At 43.5% G+C, this 21,271-nt stretch overlaps 1 protein-coding gene across 13 annotated transcripts in view; it reads right to left on the bottom strand.

The window, feature by feature from the left end:
• The window catches only part of DMD (dystrophin), a 2,135,104-nt gene that overhangs the window by 226,097 nt on the left and 1,887,736 nt on the right, over positions 1–21,271 (bottom strand). For all 13 annotated transcript variants that reach the window (XM_075916549.2, XM_089775838.1, XM_075916586.2 and 10 more), the window contains one exon: positions 5,082–5,160. In XM_075916549.2, coding sequence (XP_075772664.2) covers positions 5,082–5,160 — 79 coding nt within the window. The remainder of the gene's footprint in view (positions 1–5,081; positions 5,161–21,271) is intronic.

The raw sequence follows: 21,271 nt of genomic DNA, 5'->3' as shown, positions 1-21,271 counted from the left end.
CTAAAATATACAATATATATTTCTTTGAAATAAAGCATCTGTTTTGAAGCTGTTATAATACCAAGAAGGTGTATTTCAAAGTACAATGAGAACAAATCGCTGGGAGTTGAAGCTACACAAAGTCAGACTAAAAAGCCAGGCAGCAGAGTGTGCCAGAGGAAATTTTTAACACAACTTCCACATTTTTCAAAAAGATACACATAAACTGTGTGTTCAAACACAAGTATTGGACTTGAAAGCAGGAGTTAATTCATGGTAATTCTGTGGCCTGTAATAAGCCAGAGGTCAGGCTAGACAATCATAAGGGTGTCTTCTGACAAAACTGTATGAATTTCTTAAAATTGGGAGCCGGTCTAAGGGTGTGTCTAGACTACAAATTTTTTCGAAAAAAGTGGCCTTTTTTCAAAAATACTTCCCCTGTGTCTAGACTTCCACCGAGTTCTTTAGAAATTAAATCAAAAGAACACAGCAGGTTTTTTGACCGCGGTAAACCTCATTTTATGAGGAAGAACACCTTTTTTTGAAAGTGCTCTTTTGAAAAAAAGGTGTTCTTGAATGCAAACAGGGCTTTTTTGAAAGAGCTCGCTTTTTTGAAAGAAGTGGTTGCAGTCTAGATGCTCCCTTTCAAAAGAGTTTTTTTCGAAATATTCTTTTGAAAAGACCTCTTTCGAAAGAGGCTTGTAGTCTAAACGTAGCCTAAGAGTCTATGTTTTGGTGTCCAATATAAACTATATCTGCTGAAGTGAAACATGGATTTATATAATAATAGTTCTTTGTTTTAACTTTATTCAACTGGGAAATAGAGAGAGTTAGGGTTGTAGAGTTTGCTGACATGCTGAAAGAAAATACACACAGGCTTGGCAACTGACAAGTCAAAAAACTTCCCAGAGAGAAGATGTACAGGCAGTCCCCGGGTTACGTACAAGATAGGGACTGTAGGTTTGTTCTTAAGTTGAATCTGTATGTAAGTCGGAACTGGCGTCCAGATTCAGCCGCTGCTGAAACTGACCGCCAGTTCTGACTTACATACAGATTCCACTTAAGAACCCCAAGCGTCCCCAAGTCAGCTGCTGCTGAAACTGATCAGCGGCTGATTCTAGGAAGCCCGGGGCAGAGCAACTCTGCCTCGGGCTTCCTGTAGTCAGCGCTGGTCAGTTTAAGCAGCGGCTGACTTGGGGACGCCTGGGGCAGAGCAGCTGGGGTGCTGCTGGGTTGCTCCAGTAGCACCGCTCCAGAGCAAAGCCTCAGAAGCGCGGGAACCCGCCGCTGCTGCGGCTTTGCTCCCGGTGCCCCTGGTCTGCTGGAGATGGTCCCCAGCAGACCAGGGGCACCAGGAGCAGCTTTTCTTGCCCCGGAGGTCGAGGTGGCGGGACCGCTGCCTGCGAGCTCAGGGGCGAGAAAGCCCTGTTCGTAAGTGCGGATCCGACATAAGTCGGATCCGCGTAAGTTGGGGACTGCCTGTACCTCTTAATCAGCCTATATTTCACATACCTAAGACTACATCTATGCTACTAGCTCACAATATGAATAAATAATACTCAAAATAAAGATTAATGCAAAACTAAACTACTTGCTGTAAAAAGCATGGCCATTTATATTACACGTACGCTGTGAGCTAATGGTGTGATTCTCCTGCTTGCATGCACATACAGTGCTAGCTTTCACAGAGCTAGTGTGAACATAAATAGCAGCGTAGCCGCAGCAGAAGGGCAGTGGCAGCAAAGGCATGGATTAACTGTGCTGAGAATATACCCACTGGTTACAGGCAGGTTTGTGTTCAACAAATCTAATCTGTAGCTCTTCTGCCACTACTCAGGGTACTAGAGCAGCAGTTCCCAACCTTTTCCAGATGTGGACCCATTTTGACACTTCAGGAAGACTTGGTGACCCAGGGCAACTCAAAAACGGGGGGAGGAGGGAGGGAAGAGCCACGTGGGGAGACACTTAGCGACCCTTTTGAAATGTAATAGTGACCCATATTTGGGTCTCGACCCATAGGTTGGGAAACCCTGTACTAGAGCAACATTGCTATTGAGCTTCCTTCTAGCAGGACAGCTTGAGGGGAGAACTAAAGCCCCTCAAGCCCTCAGTCCTCTACTACCATGTTAGGCAAAATGAGTAAGTGAAGAGAAAGGGGAAGGTTTAAATTTGAATTTACTTCTAATAGTTAATGTCATTTTAAATACATTAAACAGAAATGGGCTAACTCCAGAATCTTTTCTTTTCCTCTTTCTTCCACAAAAGCTCAGAATTGGGATAAAATAGGAAGCAGATCTGGACAACTGCTAGACTGCAATTTGTTATCAGATTTGAGTCGGGATTGGCACAATATGGCATCTGTTTTGAGTTTTGCCAACCAACTATGGTGTTGTTAATTCCCCTCCGCTCCCCGCTTTGTTTATCAGATTCCTAAACAAGATGCTTTACCTATGGTAAACTGTTAAATAACCAATTTAGAAACCAGTTCATTTCTAAAATTATAATGCAGTATCTAAACTTATACTTGTAAGAATAAATATATTTCTGATTGGTTGAAAAACAAGTTTGTCCTCTATGCCAATCTAAATAGAACTCTTTGATAAATTATATATAGTTCTGAACACCAATGTCTTTCAGCCGGAATGATTACACCTACATCATTAATCATGTGGCATCGCAGGAATAAAATCATTTTAACACAACATTGGCACAGACTGTCTACTATTTTGAAAATAAAATCAGTGTCTCAACATCTACTTGTGATAAATGCCTTCATTGGCTTCCCCTCGGAACATATCAAGCAGCAGGAGACCATTATCCTGACTGTGCTCTATTCTACTGATACAATCTCTTAAATAAAGTTTTGCTATTTACTTCTGTTTAATCGCAGTACAATAGGCCAAAGACATGGCTTCTAAGCTGCTTCATTTCAGTCTCTGCCTTGATGCTTTGAAGCTCTTTCAAGTTGTCTTTCAGTGCACTTCAAAACATCCTTGATAAAGCTAGGGGGGTTGCATTGCTGGCAAAGTCAGACAATACTGGTTTGTTACAGAGCTGAAAAAAAGTTGACATAATGGACATTTCTTCTGCTAAATTGGGGTTTTTGATCCCTTCTCAAGTCTGCTAAGTAGATGAACTATTCAAGGCCCATAACTGTAAGGCTGTGTCTACATTGGCACCCTTTTCCGTAAAAGGGATGCTAATGAGACACTTCGGAATTGCAAATGCTGCGGGGGATTTAAATATCCCCCGCGGCATTTGCATGAACATGGCTGCCGCTTTTTTCCGGCTCGGGGTTTTGCCGGAGAAAAGCGCCAGTCTAGACGGGAACTTGCGGAAAATAAACCCTTTTCCAGAAGATCCCTTATTCTACTGAAATAAGGGATCTTCCGGAAAAGGGTTTATTTTCCACAAGATCCCGTCTAGACTGGTGCTTTTCTCCGGCAAAACCCCGAGCCAGAAAATAGCGGCAGCCATGTTCATGCAAATGCCGCGGGGGATATTTAAATCCCCCGCGGTATTTGCAGTTCTGAAGTGTCTCATTACGGAAAAGGGTGCCAATGTAGACACAGCCTAAATGTTTTTCTCATGGGCCCTACTTGTCCCTTTTGAGAACGATGGCTTTATCAAGATCATTTGTAAACCACAATTTCCATATGATAGCTGGCATTTGAAAAGTGACCACCATTTTACTTTGGCCACATGAGTTTTTCTCTGTAGGAGCTAACACACTTAGCTGAAGTCATTGTCTTCTGCCATCCCAGAGTTTACCTCTGAATAAAATCAAATCTAACCTGAAGCTCAAACACCCAGCCTGGGGGCCAGTTCAACCAGAGTGATTGTGCAATCTGGCCTGGAACTCCCAGCTGGCCTGTTTGTTATCTCCCAACCCCGCTCTCCCCCCCCCCCCCCGCATCATCACTGTGCCTTCTCTCCCCCATTCTGCAAACATACAGCTTTGGGGATCACTGGTGGGACCTGGTTACACATGGTTACAGCAGTAAAACGCCCCTCCCCCACACATACACTCCTCACAGTGCACTGGAGCCCAGAGCTTGCAGAGATGCTCCACTTTCTTGCAGCCCATGCCACTGTGGGGAATGTGGGGGTGTGACTACTGCTGCTACACAGTGCCAAGCCCTCCCAGTGATCCCCAAAGCCATGTGCTTGGGGGATGGGGTGCCATGGGGGGAGAGGTTAAGGCAAGGGCAGGAAGGGGTGGGGCTTGGGGACCAGTAATGGACAGGAAACTCCCAGCCCTCTGGGAGTTCTGGACCAGACTGTGCAATTGCTTTGGCTAGGACTGGCCTGCAGGCCAAGCATTTGAGACCCCTGGTCTAAGTAGTATGGCAGCAGTAAACTACTTATCTACTAAAGAGGCCTGTCCTGCATCCTTCTGACAAGCAGTCACCTTCAATCCGAACTAACACTAAAAGGTCAGAAATATTTGCTGACAGGGAATTTTCACATGTGTAGTTTGAAGTTAAGCTGTAGTGTATGGATGCTGGGTAATATAGGTAGCCTATGATACATAGGTCAGAGATGATCTGGTGATCCCTTTTGGCATTACATTCTATGTTTCTCTGGGTATGTCTAGACTACATGCCTCTGTCACCAGAGGCATGTAAATTAGACATACCTACATAGTCAATGAAGCCGGGATTTAAATATCCGCCGCTTCATTAGAATAAAAATGGCCACCGCATTGTGCCAGCTGAGCTGTTTGTCGGCACAAAGCGGTAGTCAAGACGGGGATCGGTCGGCAAGGAAAGGCTTTGCCAACAGATCCTGTAAACCTTGCTGCACGAGGCATAACTGGAAGCCTTCAAACTAGAAAAGAGAAGTATATCACAGGAATAATCCTGCACTGGCGGAAAGAAAGGTAAAGGGACCTGATTCTGGCAGACTTTTCTCATCTATACTGGAATTTCTTGAAATCAGTACACTTCCATATCAAGTTTAAGTCCACAATTCATTTTTACTGTTGAGTTCTAAAATCATCTACAATGGGGTTTAAATAGCTATCCAGCCCTGCTAGTGACTATCTGAGGTTTTACTTATAAGAAGCACAAGTTATGCAAGAAAAACTACAAATGACTTACTGGAAAGGAAGTGCTGAGATGTAGGGCCAAAATCCCTGTGGGCTTCATGCAACTGCCTGATCCGCTCATCAATGGCCACCTAGAAAAAGAAGAGAAAAATGACTCTTCTCAAACATGTAACAAGTAGCAATTAAAGTTAGGTGTCTATTTCATTAAAGAAAATATTTTGTTTTGTATAGCACAAAAGAAATGCATGCAACCATTTATAAACCAACAGTTTGAATGTAGTTTATCAGGTTGGATCCAAAAACCAATGAGGCCAACAAGGTTTTTCTACTAGTTTCAGAGGCATTGGATCAGGCCCACAATAAATAGCTTGTTAAATCCCTATTAAGTCATCTGACTGGCCTCCATCCATCACTATTAAAAAAAGATCTGTTCTCTGAAAATGAGAATTTGAACTACTGTGAATGAACTTCAATCTTGAGAGTAAACAGTCACAAAAGAATAACTTAAGTATAAAAGAAAATAACCTTGTTTAGTGTGAGAAAGTAACCTTGTTTAGAAATGCCAACTGAACTTGCATAGTGCCACAACATTGGTAATCAACTAGAATATGGACACAAGCACATTCTTTGTTGTGTAATTCAATCAACTCGCATCCCCTTGACCAGTGTTCTCTAGGGTATGTCTACACTACAGAGTCTTGTCAAAAAAATGGCTGTTTTTTCCGACAAAACATGAGGTACATCCACACTGAAATTGTGTTCGTCTGAAAGTAAATCAAAAGAACAGAGAAGTTTTCCCAGCATTGGTAATCCTCTTTCTACAAGGAAGAAGCCTTTTTCTGAAAAAGCTCTTTCAGAAAAGGGCGTGTGTGGAGGGAGTTCTTTCGAAAGAAGAAGAAAGAGGAAAAAGTGTCCATAGTCATCACAGCTGACTATGAGATAACGTCCATTAAGCGTGGATGCTACCGTTCGAAACAGCTTTTTCGATGTGCTTTTGTGTATTGACGCACTCTTTCAGAAAAAATTTGTTTGGAAGATCTCTTCCGAAAAAAGGTTCTTCCAAAAGAAGCCTGCAGTCTAGACATAGCCTAAGAATTTCCATCCATGAGCAGAGGGAGTTTTGTCATGTGCACCAATATTGAGGTCATGTGAGATTGTTCGGTTGTGTGGCACCATGGCACCAAGTTATTAACATATATCTTATAAATATTTTTAAAATGTTATGGAAGAAAGAATACTAAAACAAGGGATAATTAACAAGGTGTAAGACTTCAACTGTTTATTTAATTTGAAGTAAAATAAAAAGAAAATTAAGAATGAACATTTTTTAGTAGCCAACATCCTCTGTTTATAGCCTTTTCCAAGACCCTTCCCCAGCTGGGCTTCCTCCTCAATTAAATTAGCTCTTCTTTCAGGAAACTATGTTAACTGACCTTTTTGAACTTGTGTAGGATATACTCTCCATAGCACACCTAGACAACAGTATATTGAATATTTGTATCCATTCACATTATGTCTCAGGGCTATATTTTATTTTGGTCAGAAGTGGAGCCAATCCAGACAGTTATTTTTATTACAGATAAATAGCCAACTTAGAAAAAGTATTTACATGGAATGCTTGTTTTGAACACAAAACATATAAATCAGAGCTAAAACTCTGATGAATCAAGAGCAGATTTCCCTTAATTGTCTGATTTGATCTACTCATAAGCATTCTTCGAAGCTTGAATGTGTATTTATAATATATATATATATATAAAAGAAAGGTGAGAAATAATATTCTTTGCTTTATGCTGGAGTATGCAGGTACTTGATTGTATTATTTCAAGTGATCAACTCAACTACAAGAGTTCTTATTTTTCCTCAAAGTAAAGAATTGTGTATTTGCATGGAAAGGTTATTAAAGGAATTTATATAAAGCTTAAGCACATGCTGGATGGGTTTAATTAATTTCTTGTAGTTTTAAATAAAAAAAAATCAGACAAGAAAACAAAAGACATTTAAGATCTATTCTGATACTCCCTGAAGTTAATGAGACTCTTTCCGTTAACTTCATTGGACTTTGGATCTAGTTCTTAAAGCTATTATTTTAAATAAATAGTTTTTAAGTAAATTATTTAACTAAAAAGAGTGATGTAGTATGGTATTTACTTAATTTTAGGTCCTCTAACAAAGACATTCAAAGTATTCAGATAAATATATTTTCTTTACCTTTTTGTATATATAGAAACAAGAACTGATAACAGTCCTTCTAGGGCATGGTCCTTTTTATTTAAAATAGATAGTAACTTTTCTATACATTAGGCAACCATTTACTTTGGTAGTTCTGAGCCACAGACAGCTGTTGTCTGATCACTAAATCCATGTTCTTAGTTACAAAGCCTCCAGGTGAACAAGTCTGTATTTTGTGTTATAAAATGCAATAGGCACAATTGTTTTAAAGAATCACTAGTTACAAAGATGCTTGAATTAATTAAATCAGATCAAACCCCCCTAAATTAATTTTTGTTCCATAGTTAATACTGTGCTATTAAATCTCCATTCTTCACACTGGAAGGTCTATTTTAGTGGTTCTCAACTTGTTTTAGTCCACGGACCACCAGGCCAATCAAAAAATTTTCGTAGACCACCTCCTTTTTGAGAATGCACTTGTTGAGTCAAGGTGCTGCCGTTTCAGACCTGATAACCACTGCTCAAAATAATCTTCATCCTTCTGCAACAAGTTGGGATGACACTTTTTGAGATGGAGTTTCAGCTTAGCCGGCTTCATTGAGTCATTCCCCAAGACTTTGAAACAAATAATACATTGTGGCAAATCCACGCCTTCTTTTTCTTGACAAGTGAAGCCGAATTTGATGTAGTCCTCTGAAAACTTGCGCTTGACATTTCTTCCTGTCATTGCCATTATAAACAAACTACAGCACACCTGTAAAACAGCACATGTAGCACAGGACGAATGACACAGCAACTGCCCAGCATGACGGTGGCAGCTACACTGATGCTCAGAGCCTCAGATGGAAGTTACTGGCAACACAACATGGTTGCGTCCTAGGTGATGCTATGGATGACACGCCACTTGCTTGTGAACATGGCGTAAAACAGCCTAACGGTGGCGAATGCTCACACCGTGTGACTTTGGACAATGTTTCTGTGAATCACTGAAAAAGTCACCATGGACCACCAGTTGAGAACCACAGGTCTATTTGGATCACAAAAACAGCTAAAGCTGCCAGAGAGTAAGGGGGCAGGAGGATGTTTGAATTATATACGAAGCAGAGCATGGCTCATCTCACTTCAGAGCCACTAGGAAACCAGCAAAACAAATGACACACAGTTTAGTCCTTTGTCTTTAAGAAATGCTACAATATTATGCAGCAATGGTACATGCACAAGTAGGCAGCACCTAGAATGACCTCACAGTCATTCAGTCTCAGTCTGGAACCGGCCTTTACTGTAAAGACTAGAACCCATAGAAACTTAAAGTCCTTCCAAGATGTCCACGTCATCATTCTTCAACACTGCCCCCATCTGAGCCCCACTCCTCTCGCAAACCCTGCTCTGTCACTCACCAATGCATTTTGCTTCCCACTTCGGGCTGCTGTCCAGAACACATTTGCCTTTCCAGCTGGAGCTTTCCCAGTGGTGTGGGTGCACACAGCCTGCCCCTGGAACAGCTGGCCAGGCACCACAAGGCCCTGGATACAACTTCAGTCCTGGGGAAGGTCTGAAACTGAGGCCAGGGCCCTGTGGTGGCTGCCCAGCTACTCCTGGGGTGGGGCTACATGGCAGGAGACTGTCCCGTGTTCTGGGCTAGAGGCAGGGCCGTGGTGCTATCTTTAGTACCACAATCCCCATTCTCTACAGCCACCACACTACCCAGCTGCTATTTTTAATACTGTGGTCCCATTCCCACTGCCTCAACTTCATTATCATAAGCCGATTGATTGGCTTTCATGCTCCCACCCAAACCTTCACTGCCCTGCCCCTCCTAGTGAGCCCAGCCCAAACATACTGTCTGTGCCCTGAAAGGGGGGCTGGGCCAGGGGAGGGAAGGAGAGGGGAGGTGCTAGCAGTGGGGTTTTTCTGGCTGGTATGTGGTGCCTGTGGGGCCAGCTACCATGGAGAGTCCCAACTGCACCCCTAGAGCTGCTCAACCACTGTATGTGGGGCCGGCACTGACCTGCTCTTAGCAACAAACCAGCCACACAGGGCCCCAAAGCAACAGAGACTCCCTGGGGCCTGCTCCCTTCATAATTCCTTGGCTCCTGCTCCTTCCTTACTCTTCCTTGACACCTGGTCCCAGCCTCTATCCTTGCCTCTCCCCTTCGGCCCTTCCCATTCTCACCCCCTTTTTGCTCTCATGGGTCCCTGACCCTGCCCTCCATCCACCTCTGCCTCCTGCAGTCCTCTCCTTGACTCCTTGCCTTCCTGACAGCTGCCCCCTCCCCCAACACTCTCTGCACCCTAGAGCCCACCCACCATTTCATCCCCCTTCTGCTGCCAGTGGCAACCACCTCTCCCTTTTCCCTTCTGATGCCATGTCTCCCACCCTTCCCTCACCCTATTTTCTCCCCTAGTGCCTGCTGCTGCTACTCCTTATCACTCACCCTCCTCTGCTGTCCTGGCTCCTGCCTTTCTCATTCCCCTCAGCTCTCCTGGGACCTGCCTGCTTCCCCATCCTCTCTGACCCTCCCTTTCCCCTGTGCCCACCCCTCCTCTAGCCCCACTCTGATCAACTGTAGCTGCCCCTCCCCATCCTCTCTCCTAACACCTCCCTCTACCCACCTGCCCTGACACCTGCACCTTCCCTTATCCCCTGCACCCTCCTAGTGTCTCCACATTCCCTCACTGTCTCTGCCCTACCAACACCTGGCCCCTTGCCCACCCCATCACCACCCTCTGCCCCCATTCTCTTCATGCCCCTCTGCACCCTCACACATGACTTGCTCTGTCCCCTGCCTTCCTCATGCCCACCCCTTCTTTCAACCCCTTTTTCCTGCACCCACTCCTCCCTTCTCTTCCTCCTTCCTCTTGCCCTCATTGCCCCTCCTATCTGCCCTTCCTCTTTCCTCTCCCAGCATCACCCTGTCCCCTCCCTTCTCTCACCCCCACTGACACCTTCCCTTTCCTCCTGCCCTTTTCCCTCATTGTCACCTCTTGTCCCCCTGGCATTTGTCTCTCCTCCACCCTGCCCCTTGGTGCCTTTCCCTTTCTTCTTCTGCCCTGGCCCTCTCCTCTCCCCTCAGCACAAGCCCCTTCTTCTCCTTACCTCCAGCTTCCCCTTAGTTCTCTCCCTTCCCTTCCCTCCTCTCACCTTCTGTCTTCAACATGGTGGGAAGCTTCCCCATGTTTGGGAGCTGGAGCCAGGGGTAGAGTGCTATTTTTAGTACTGTGGTCAGGGCCCAGAAACCGCCATGCAGCCCCAGCCCCAGCTGCTCCCGGGGTGGGATAGCATGATGGGCGGCTGACCCTCATGCTGGGACTGGAGCCAGAGCTGCACGTGGTCCTGGCCTCAGAAGCATTCTGTGGGTGGCCCCACAAGGCTTCTAGGTCTGGGCCCACAGTATTAAAAATAGTATCGTGAGCAGCCCTGGCTCCAGTCCCAGAATGCAGGGCAGACATCCTGCCCCAGGAGCAGCTGGGACTGGGGCTGTGTGGCAGCTTCTGGGACACTGACCGTGGCACTAAAAATAGCACCGCATCCCTGGTTCCAGTACTGGCATATGTGTCTGTGCTTCTGGGTGCTGGCAAGTCTGCATAGCTGAGCCCTCCCTGAGCTGAGCTGTTATCAGTGTCTTTGTTACTCTACTAGGGGACTGTTACCCCAAATCTAAGGATGGGTGGTCTGTGCAGGTAGGGCTAGGGGAGGCAGGCCCCCAGATCAACCTACAGCCCAGCCCCCCATCATGGGGAGGGAAAGAGATGAGGGAGGAGGAAAGAGCACGTGCCCCAGCACCGGGGAGAGAGAAGGCAGTGAAGCTCCACCCTTTCCAGTACCTGGAGCACTGGGGAGGAAGGAGGAGGCCATGTTGCTCCAGCCTGCCTGACCCCTGAGCAGCGTGGAGGGGAAGAGGCTGCGTGGTTCCAGCCTCCCTGCTCTACAGCAGGTGTTCTGGGGGCAGAGTGTAGGCAGGGCCATGCCTGGCAATTTGGGAAGGCAAAGTCTTCCCCTACCTAGGCAATCAGACACCCATGAATCTGAGCCTTCCCTGGGGGAGACAAGAGCATCTGACATAGAACAGGGTTGAGGGGCACCTCAGAGAGCAGGTACATGGAATCAGTAGTATGATCAGAACACTGGGTGATGATCTCAAGGAGACCTCTGTGATCCAACCCATCATAAATACAGTTTTTAAATGAGCAACACTGAAGAAAATCAATGTTAGCATTTACTTATCAAGATACAGAAAGGCATTCCATTTTAAGTTTTAATTAAGAAAGGAAAAGGAAAATGAAAAACAAAGATGGTAAAAACCACAATCTGACATCCACATTCCTCAGAGCCTATCTGCAAGGTATGTAGTGGATATAAACATTTCTTATGCTATGACAAAGACAAATCTGAGCATGTGATTGGGATAGAGTTTTTGGAGTCTCTAGATATTTGTGCCCACTGCCAGCTCAGGGGCCATAAAATTCGACATATTATATGAAAGTGTAAAAAGTCAGGTATTTCTGTGAATTATGTGAGCTTTGGGCTAAACTCTTAAACTGAGATTTTAGGTTAATATATAAACTAAGCAAAATGAAACACACTAAACAACATGGGGAATTTGTGAACCGAACAACTGTATGAAAACTCAGATGCTGGCCTGGAAATAGCTATTTCTACAAAGGTGTATTTTGTCAATGTAAAGATGAATAAAACATGGGGAAACCTGGCTTAGTCTCTAGGACTAATCAATTGAGAGCAATTAAAAGTTATCTCATCAATCACCCCTGCCAAACCACACAGTACTGTTTATCAACGTATCAGTGTACTGCATGTATGCTCATATTCCATATGGTACATATAGTTTTAGTGAAACAGTAATGAAGACTGCACTTTCCGTGACTTTTTACAAACTTGAAAACAATTATAAAATGACAGTTAGTTTTCATAGAAAAAGCTACACATGTGCAATTACTTACAATTATAATAGACACACTTGCACTTGTCTTGTTCCAGCTGAAGCCAACTGGGGATTTGCCACTGACTCCCATAGAAGGGACCCATCAAAAGGCTTCCCCTGGTCACTTTTCCTCTTATTATAATATTTTACTATTATAATATAATTATTAATTATATGAATAGTTGCACTGGCCCACAAAAATAACATTTCCATTTAATTACAAAAATATAACTAAACAAAAGGAAATCTTTGTTTTTTAACATCTCAATTTATTTCCCAGGCAAATGAAAGGTAGATTTAACATATCTAAAAGCTTTTGGCTTCCTGCAAAATTTCTTTTGCATGTTAGCTAAATGTACTTGCTCAGGGCTGAGTCTTACCACAGAAACTTGTAATTGCCCATGATGAAAATAGTAAAATTTTCCCTTTGAATAAAATGTATTAATTCCACTCAAAACCATCAGTTTTTGAATGCAAGAATACGTCAAATAAAGTCTTACAGCTCAACAGGTAATAGCCATATTGCTAAGCAGACAAAGAAAAATTAATCTATTCTTGCTTCAGATAGTCAAATCCTAGGAGATCCAGTTTAATCAGACAACCAAATGAAAATTCATGGGTTTTTATAGCGGAGTTTTAGTGTGTGATGAGCAGTAACTTTCTTTGATCTTGCTCCTTATGCGAAAGAAGGCTGATCAACAAGATGGATAAGAGTCAGATCCAGATGCTCCTTCTAATATTGAACAGTATCTCTCTCAACAAGTAATGTCATCAAAAATCAAGAGACAGCTTGTGGTGTCAGTATAAGTACGAATTATAAAAATTTGGTCTAAAGACCAAATTTCCCTGATCCTGACTTTAAAACAAACACCAAAACCTTCCATAGGCAGAAGTCTGGTATTATACATTATTTTTGGTTCATTGTGACTGATCCTTAGGAAAAGATGTACATTTCATCATATACTTTGTCCACAATTTTGTACTACTATTGTTTTCTTTCAACTATAAGATAGAAAATTAAAGAGCAACAGCAGTGAAGAAGACACTAAAACACTATGATTGTAATTAAAACACTAAAGCCATGAAAGCTATATAAATATGAAATCTGGCAGCTTCTGTATAATCCAAAAATAAATTATAGTGCTTAAAAGTATTAATTCCTTCTTTTAAAACATAAGTGAATTTGAAGAGATTTATTAAAAGAAGTTACTCTTCTCTGTCCCCATTACCCAATTCTACTACAGTAAATTGAATTTATGCCTGTTTATCAAATAAATAGATTACAAATAGTAAAAAAAGCAAACTCGTATCACATGGTTACTTGGAACAGTTTATCCAACATAGGGGATGAAGCTTAAAAACACTTGTTATAGCTATTCCAGAAATGAAGATCTGCAGGCCTTGGGTTCATTACTTAGTCCTGGTCTACACGAGGAAATTAGGTCAATATAATTACATTGCAAAGAGGTATGAAAAATCCACATAGCTGAATGATGCAGTTAAACTGACCTGATCAGCTGTATGTTGGCTCAGCGCGACAGCCATTTAAATTTAAATGAAGCCGCGATTATTTAAATCGCGGCTTCATTTCCCTTTGCCGATCAGCCTAATCTACATGGCTTCATCGATGGAGCCATGTAGTTTAGACACACCCTCAGTGCAGTGCTTGTAAAGATGTAACAGTGTAACCTCAGGTTGGGCAAGTCAGCCCCCCTATAGGCCAAATCCAGCCCATCAAGCCGATTGATCCAGTTTGTGGCTGCCCCGCCACTCCCCCACTCTCAGGCCAGTCAAGAACTGTGGCTGAGGGCTGCACAAAGTCTCCTCCTGTTCAAAATGACTGGCAGTTCCCTCTAGGCACCACATGCCCCTGGCAGAGTAGGGGTAGCGGGGAGGGAGACGAGAGACTTTATGTGCTCCCATGCCCCTAGGCTCTGATTAGCCTGGGGACAGGGGAGCATGCAAATGTTGCATAAAAAAGCCTCCACCTGAGCTTACATGATTTATACACATGAATTTTCTGAAATTACACTAAACTGTAAGACCTAAGGTTTTAAACTACAATTCATAGTGATCTTTGTCAAACCTTGCAACTCACTGTGAGCTTTGTAAAACTTTGTAATCTTTGTAACTCTCAGGGTATGTCTACACTACCCCGCTAGTTCGAACTAGGAGGGTAATGTAGGCAAACCGCACTTGCAAATGAAGCCCAGGATTTGAATTTCCCGGGCTTCATTTGCATAAGCGGTGAGCCGCCATTTTTAAAACCCCGCTGGTTCGAACCCCGTGCAGCGCGGCTACACGGGGCTCGAACTAGGTAGTTCGGACTAGGCTTCCTAGGTAGTTCGGACTAGGTGTACCGGTAGTTCGGAATAGGAAGCCTAGTCCGAACTACCTAGTTCGAGCCCCGTGTAGCCGCGCTGCACGGGGTTCGAAGCAGCGGGGTTTTAAAAATGGCGGCTCCTCGCTATGCAAATGAAGCCCGGGAAATTCAAATCTCGGGCTTCATTTGCAAGTGCAGTATGCCTACATTACCCTCCTAGTTCGAACTAGGAGGGTAGTGTAGACATACCCTCAGAAACTTACTGTAAGCTGCAACTTTGTAATATTTGTAACTCTCAGCCACCTTCCTTGTAACTTGCTCTAAACTGCATTCTCCCCTGAGTGAATGGAGCGAGAGAGAGTGAGTGTGAGTGTGTTTTTTGGAGTTGCTAAGACTGGAGCACATGGTGATGAGTCATCACAGACTGCTGCTTTTGCTGGGTAAAGGGAAGTCTGGGCATGCTCTCTGATGAGGAGGTGAATGAGTCACAGGAGCCATTCAGACACAATATAAAGAGAGGGAGCACATGTGAGATTCTCTCTTCCCCTGCTCCTGAGAAACCCTTCTTTACAGCCAGTGTCTCTCCTCCTTCCCAGCTTCCCCAGTCACGATGAGCAGACAGACCCTCCAGGATCTACAGGCCTTGGCTCCTTCTGTAACCCATATGTCTGTGGAAGTGTGTGAGTGCTTGAGCGCAGGAATGAATGGGTGTGAATGAGTGAATAAATGGAGGTGGGTGTGCTTTTTTGTTTGTGCGTGTGTGTGTGCATGTGCGTGCGTGCGTGCGTGTATGGGAGAGAGAGAGAGAGAGATAGCTCTCTATCTTCTTTAGTTTATACCTTTAGTGGCAGCTCTCTCCTCTTTAGTTTTACCTAGTGGCAATAAACCCATACTAGTGTAATCCTGGGTGATCTCCAGTGAGAATATTTGGGGCAACAGCAAAGTCTCCTTCTGCTGCCAGGAGTGTGTGGTGCCTAGAGGGAACTACCAGTTGTTCAAAACAGATGGCAGTTCTCTCTAGGCACTGGATAGCAGGGGGGAAATACTTCACTTGCTCCCCCACCCCCAAGCCAATCAGGGTCTGGGGGTGGGGGATCACTGGAAGTCTCCTGGCACTGCCCCTTCTGTCTGAGTCTCCACCCCTTCTAGAGCAGCCTGGGATCACTTCAGAAGTCTTATGGCCCTGCTCCCCTTCCAAAATTATTGCCCATCCCTGATGTAACCCTGTTTAGCTTTTTTTGGTCTTCAGGTTTTAGGAGCTTTCTAAGTGTATGAATGTGCAAATGTAACCAACACCAGGCGGATTTGAACCTGGGACCTCAGTATAGGAGCCTCTAGCCCCTGAGCTAAAAGCCAGCTGGCTCCCAGCCCATGCTGTAGAGATCTCTTGGTCTTAACTGTTGCTGTGGTCTAGGTACCACTTGCATTGCTCAGTAACCACACTAGGGCTGTGTCTACACTGGCGGCTTCTTGCGCAAGAACATCTTGCGCAAATGTTCTTGTGCAAGAAGTCTTACGCAAGAAACTGTCCACACTGCCATGTGTGAGCTGTGCTTTTGCGCAAGAGCGCCCATGGCAGTGTGGATTCTCTCTTGTGCAAGAAAGCTCTGATGGCCATTTCAGCCATAGGGCTTTCTTGCGCAAGAAATCCCTGCCAAGCGTCCACACTGCCCTCTTGCGCAAGAGGGCTTACACCTGTTAAAAAAGAGCATAGTTCTTGCGCAAGGAGCCCTCTCTTACCACGCCGTACTGTAAATTTCCTTGCGCAAGAGCGGGCGGGCAGTGTGGATACTCTACAGTTTATTGTGCAAGAATGGGCGTACTTGCGCAAGAAGCCACGAGTGTAGACATAGCCTAGGTGTGTGGGTTACACAAACACACTAAAAAAGGAGCAACAATGTCTACATTCCCACATAATGGGACTACAATAAAGGCTCCCCTTGTGCTGCTATATTAGTGAACTACCTGTAAATCACTTTGGCTATGTCTACACTCACGGCTTCTTGCATGAGTAATATGCAAATGAGGCTAAGCATGGAATATCGCTGAGCCTCATTTGCATACCTAATGAGCCACCATTTTTTTCAGAAGAGGCTCCTGCACAAGAAGGAGCATCTACACTGCCCCTTCTTGCGAAAGAAAAGCCCTCTTGCTCAATGCCGTTATACCTACTACTTGAGAGGAAGATCGGCATTGTGCAAGAGGGCATTGTGCAAGAGGCCAAACTGGGTGGGGTTGCGACTTCTTTGGAGGATAGGGACATAATTCAAAATGACCTTAGCAAGTTAGAGAAATGGTCAGAGGTAAACAGGATGAGGTTTAATAAAGAGAAATGCAAAGTGCTCCACTTAGGAAGGAACAATCAGTTCCATACATACAAGATGGGAAGCGACTGTCTAGGAAGGAGCATGGCAGAAACGGATCTAGGGGTCATAGTGGACCACAAGTTGAATATGAGTCAACAGTGTGATGCTTTTGCAAAAAAAGCAAATATGATTCTAGGTTGTATCAACAGGTGTGTTATAAGCAAAACTCGTGAAGTCATTCTGCCGCTCTACTCTGCACTAGTTAGGCCTCAGCTGGAGTACTGTGTCCAGTTCTGGGCACCACATTTCAAGAAAGATGTGGAGAAATTGGAAAGGGTACAGAGAAGAGCGACAAGAATGATTAAAGGTCTAGAGAACATGACCTATGAAGCCAGGCTTCATGAACTGGGCTTGTTTAGTTTGGAAAAAAGAAGATTAAGGGGGGACATGATAGCGGTTTTCAAATATCTAAAAGGGTGTCACAAGGAGGAAGGAGAAAATTTGTTCCTCTTGGTTTCTGAGGACAGGACAAGGAGTAATGGGCTTAAAGTGCAGCAGGGGAGGTTTAGATTGGACATTAGGAAAAAATTCCTAACTGTCAGGGTGGTCAAATATTGGAATAAATTGCCAAGGGAGGTGGTGGAATCTCCCTCTCTGGAGATATTTAAGAACAGGTTAGATAGACATCTGTCAGGGATGGTGTAGGTGGAGCTTGGTCCTGCCTTGAGGGTGGGGGGCTGGACTCGATGACCTCTTGAGGTCCCTTCCAGTCCTATTATTCTATGATTCTATGATTCATTACCCCCTGATGTATTGCACACATTATTAAAATTCTTTAATACTCTATTTCAGTGGTTCCCAACGCGGTGTCTGTGGGTACCATGGCACCTGCTGTGGCATTTATGAGTGCCCACCTAGTGACCAGGGCCGGCCTGAGCCATTCTTGTGCCCCGGGCTCCGGGCGCTCAGCGCATGCGCGACCCCTGCCCGGGCGCGTGGTGCCGCCCCCGGGTGCCTGACAGCCCCAAAAGGTTGGGGACCACTGCTCTATTTCATGTTCCTGTCTCTAACTTGCATCCATATATAGTCCCACAAGGTTTATTGGGGGAAATGTCTCAAGAGGTTTATTACAGATTTCAGTTAGAATCCTTTTATCTCTTCTAGTTTGATGAATCTGCCATTCCATGAAGGAAATACTTTAATATTTTTCTAAAAAGTCTGAATTAGATCTCATACAAAGAGTTCAGCAGAATTGTTCTGTGAGACAATGAATCAATGTTAGCTCAGAAGAGAAAGTATGTGCATAAAAAAAAACCTAAGACAAAAATCACGAGCCATCAATGCCAATATTATCTGAAATTTCAATAAGACTAACAAGCTAGAAAAAAAGAGCATACAATTTCAGACACATTATATCTACTGCACTCCTGGGGACATGACTTATCGTACTGTTATTTCCAGGCAGATCTCTTTAGAAATCCCTTAAATTAATTTGCAATACATAGAATAATAAGGGAATAAATAGGTAATTTTTTTCTGTCTTTTCTCAGCACACTTAGTTTCACCTCTCCAGTTTCTCAAATGACATTTTATTCTTTCTGGGAGAAAGGACTTCCTTTTTTGTCTCTCATGCTCATGCAAATGAACAGTAGCTTCTATTACTACTATTATTAAGTGAAATTATACTGCCATTAAAATGACTCCACAATTTCATGTGCTATTTTGAAAGGGAATCATTAATATTGTGGTGGAAGAAACAGCATTCAGATCTCCCCTTCCAGCTTCTTCAGGGATATCTTCATCAAAATCTATAATGTCATCCAGATCCCAGATTCACAATGTAAAATTCAGAGGAAGAAAATGATCTCAGTTTTTACTAAAAGAAAATATCTCCTCACCAGAGTTTCTTGAGCTGCTTCACTAAAGATAAAACATAAACAGCACCTTCCATGATAACAAGAACAGAGCTGCAGATGTCGAGGGATTTCACTATGCTTCACTCTTCTAATTTCGTTTATTTTCTATTTTAAGATCAATAGCAGAACAGACGGGGGAGGAGAGGTCAGATATGTTTCACCCATTCCATGACTCAGTTGAAACATTTACACTTAAGCTTACCTCTATACATTATTATTCATTTACAATATATTACCAGCAGAAAAGTCTTCTGAGATCAGAGTAATATTTCTCTTCTAAGGGCATGTGAGGGCACAGACAGCAGAATGCTTGGACACTAATTACACTACTATGCTTCCTAGTATTCAAACACAGACAAATTAAGAGGGATACATAGCAGAATTTAAATAGTTATTAATGTGAGAAAGTAGGGTTGGGATCCTTTTACTGAAAACCTAAATAGATGCAATAAACAAAGAGCTAAGACAACTCTTTAAAAAAAATGGCTGAACCTGGCTGATATTCTGAGGAAAAATGGTAAAGGAAGGAAGGAATAGAATGAAATAATCTCATTCAAGCAGCTGCTTTTAGTGCAGCAGAAAAGTAATAAAGTCAGGGGTTAAAAATTTGCTCCACCAATGATGGTTTTTATGAAGAGAGGAGGGTAATTTTCTATATTTAATAAGCATGCATTTGTACAATACTTAATAAAACAACACGGCTCTAATCCCCCACCATATTCACAGCATTTCCATAACATCCTGACCTTGACTCCAATCACATCCAATTTGACTGCACATCAAAGAACAATGGCTCCTACAAGACCCTCTTTAATGTTACCCAGCACTCCTCCTTCTATCTGCTGAAAAGCTTCTTTCTGTTCTCTGAGTCAGAGCTGCCAAATCAGTATGAGGCTGTTCTTTACAAATCAATAAACAGGAAGATCTGATCTACTGTACTTCCAATAGCTACTGAATTCAGTCACCCAGTGTTCTTTGCATATCAGAAGGATGTATTTAAATAAGCACACTTTGTGCTACTTAAGGAAGGACAGAGAAAAGGGGGATTGATGGCTATTGTTTCTGAACTGCTGATATGCAGTGTTGAGGTCTGAAGAGAAGCTGTGTTGGGGGAAAGCTTGTCTTTTTCAGCAAAAGAAGTTGGTCCAACAAAAGATATTACCTCACTCACCTTGTATGTCTTGATTGGACGTGTTTACACTAAAAAGCTAAGTCAAGTAACCTGCCTTATGTTGACCTAACTATGTAAGTATGCATAATACAGTGTTCCTCCTGCCACAGGCATTGACTTTCAGCTTTTTCTTGGGGTGCTCAACCCCGCCTTTGCCCTGAGACCCTGCCCCCACTCCATACCTGCCCCCAAGGTCCACCCTCATCCTTCTTCCTCTCCCCAAGGAGCGGGAGAGAGGGGGAAGAGAAAAGCTTATCAGCAAGGCTAACTGAACAGCTGATCAGAGGGTGTCTGGTGAATGCTGAGCACCCACTGTTCCCCCCTCTCCCCCACTGGTCTAGTCATGGCGCACCCAAGGAGTCAAATCGCTACTCTGGGTGCTGCAGTCAGAGAGCAGGGAACAGGGAGAGATGGATAGGAGGCAAGGTTTCTGGGGAGTGGTGGTCAAGGGGATGGGGAGAGGTAGGGTAGTTGGGCGCATGGGTTCTGGAGTGTCAAGGTGTGGGAAGCAGGGGGGTTGCATGCATAGGGGCTGGGTCAACCTCCCCCAGACTAGCCCTCCATACAACTTCCCTACCCAATGTGGTCCTCCAACCACAAGGTTTGTCCACCCTAGCTGTAAGACAACATAACATGTGTTGACTTTATTGTGTAGTGTAGACATGGCTTGATTCTGAAGTTCAGGGCTTGACAGTTTATTGGTGGAAAGATCTGCATCCTGATATATTTTGGGGATATAGTCAAAGGTTTCTGTCTCCTCCTCCCTTTTTTAACATATTCTTGATTAGGGGTGGGGCTAGAGAAAATAGGAACAGTGAAAATAAATTGTTAAGATTAGCAAAAAACCACAATAGAGCAAAAAGAAAACTGAATTTAAAACCCAAAATTTCTGGGTTATGAGAGCACAGTATACTTAAGTAGTTGATAATCTCGGTGACTTTATACAATTCTTTCTTTCACTAAAAATAGAAATCCTAAAATCCACTAAGATACACATATTGTACCTTGACTACATTTACTAATCCTCAAATGAAACAAGGGAAATAAAATGTAATAAAAATTCAGGGAACGTTATTAAGCCCTGGGCAGAGAGCCTTAGAAAACAGTAAAATGCCTCCTTGACTTAATAAGTCTACTGTGAAAAATCAGCCACTGCTTCTTTGGCTTTTGTTGTGTATCCTAACAAAGCAGTGAACTTCAGGTGTGGGTGTTTGTTAAGAAATAGAATTCTTGTGATTTATATGCAAGGAATATTCAAACTTAGAGAAAAAAAAATCTGTAAACTTATAAAGCTTTTAAACCAGACATAATATATGCTAAGTGACTATTAGTTTAAACAAAAGGAACTTCGTTAATGAAAATTAATATGAAAAAATAATTATAAAAAGGCATCTTAATTAGAGCGTGTGGATTT

Source organism: Pelodiscus sinensis, chromosome 1, assembly GCF_052426305.1.
Source record: "Pelodiscus sinensis isolate ZL-2025 chromosome 1, ASM5242630v1, whole genome shotgun sequence".
Lineage (NCBI taxonomy): Eukaryota > Metazoa > Chordata > Testudines > Trionychidae > Pelodiscus > Pelodiscus sinensis.
Note: the sequence above shows the minus strand (reverse complement) of the source record. Positions and strands in the feature narration are given on the sequence as shown.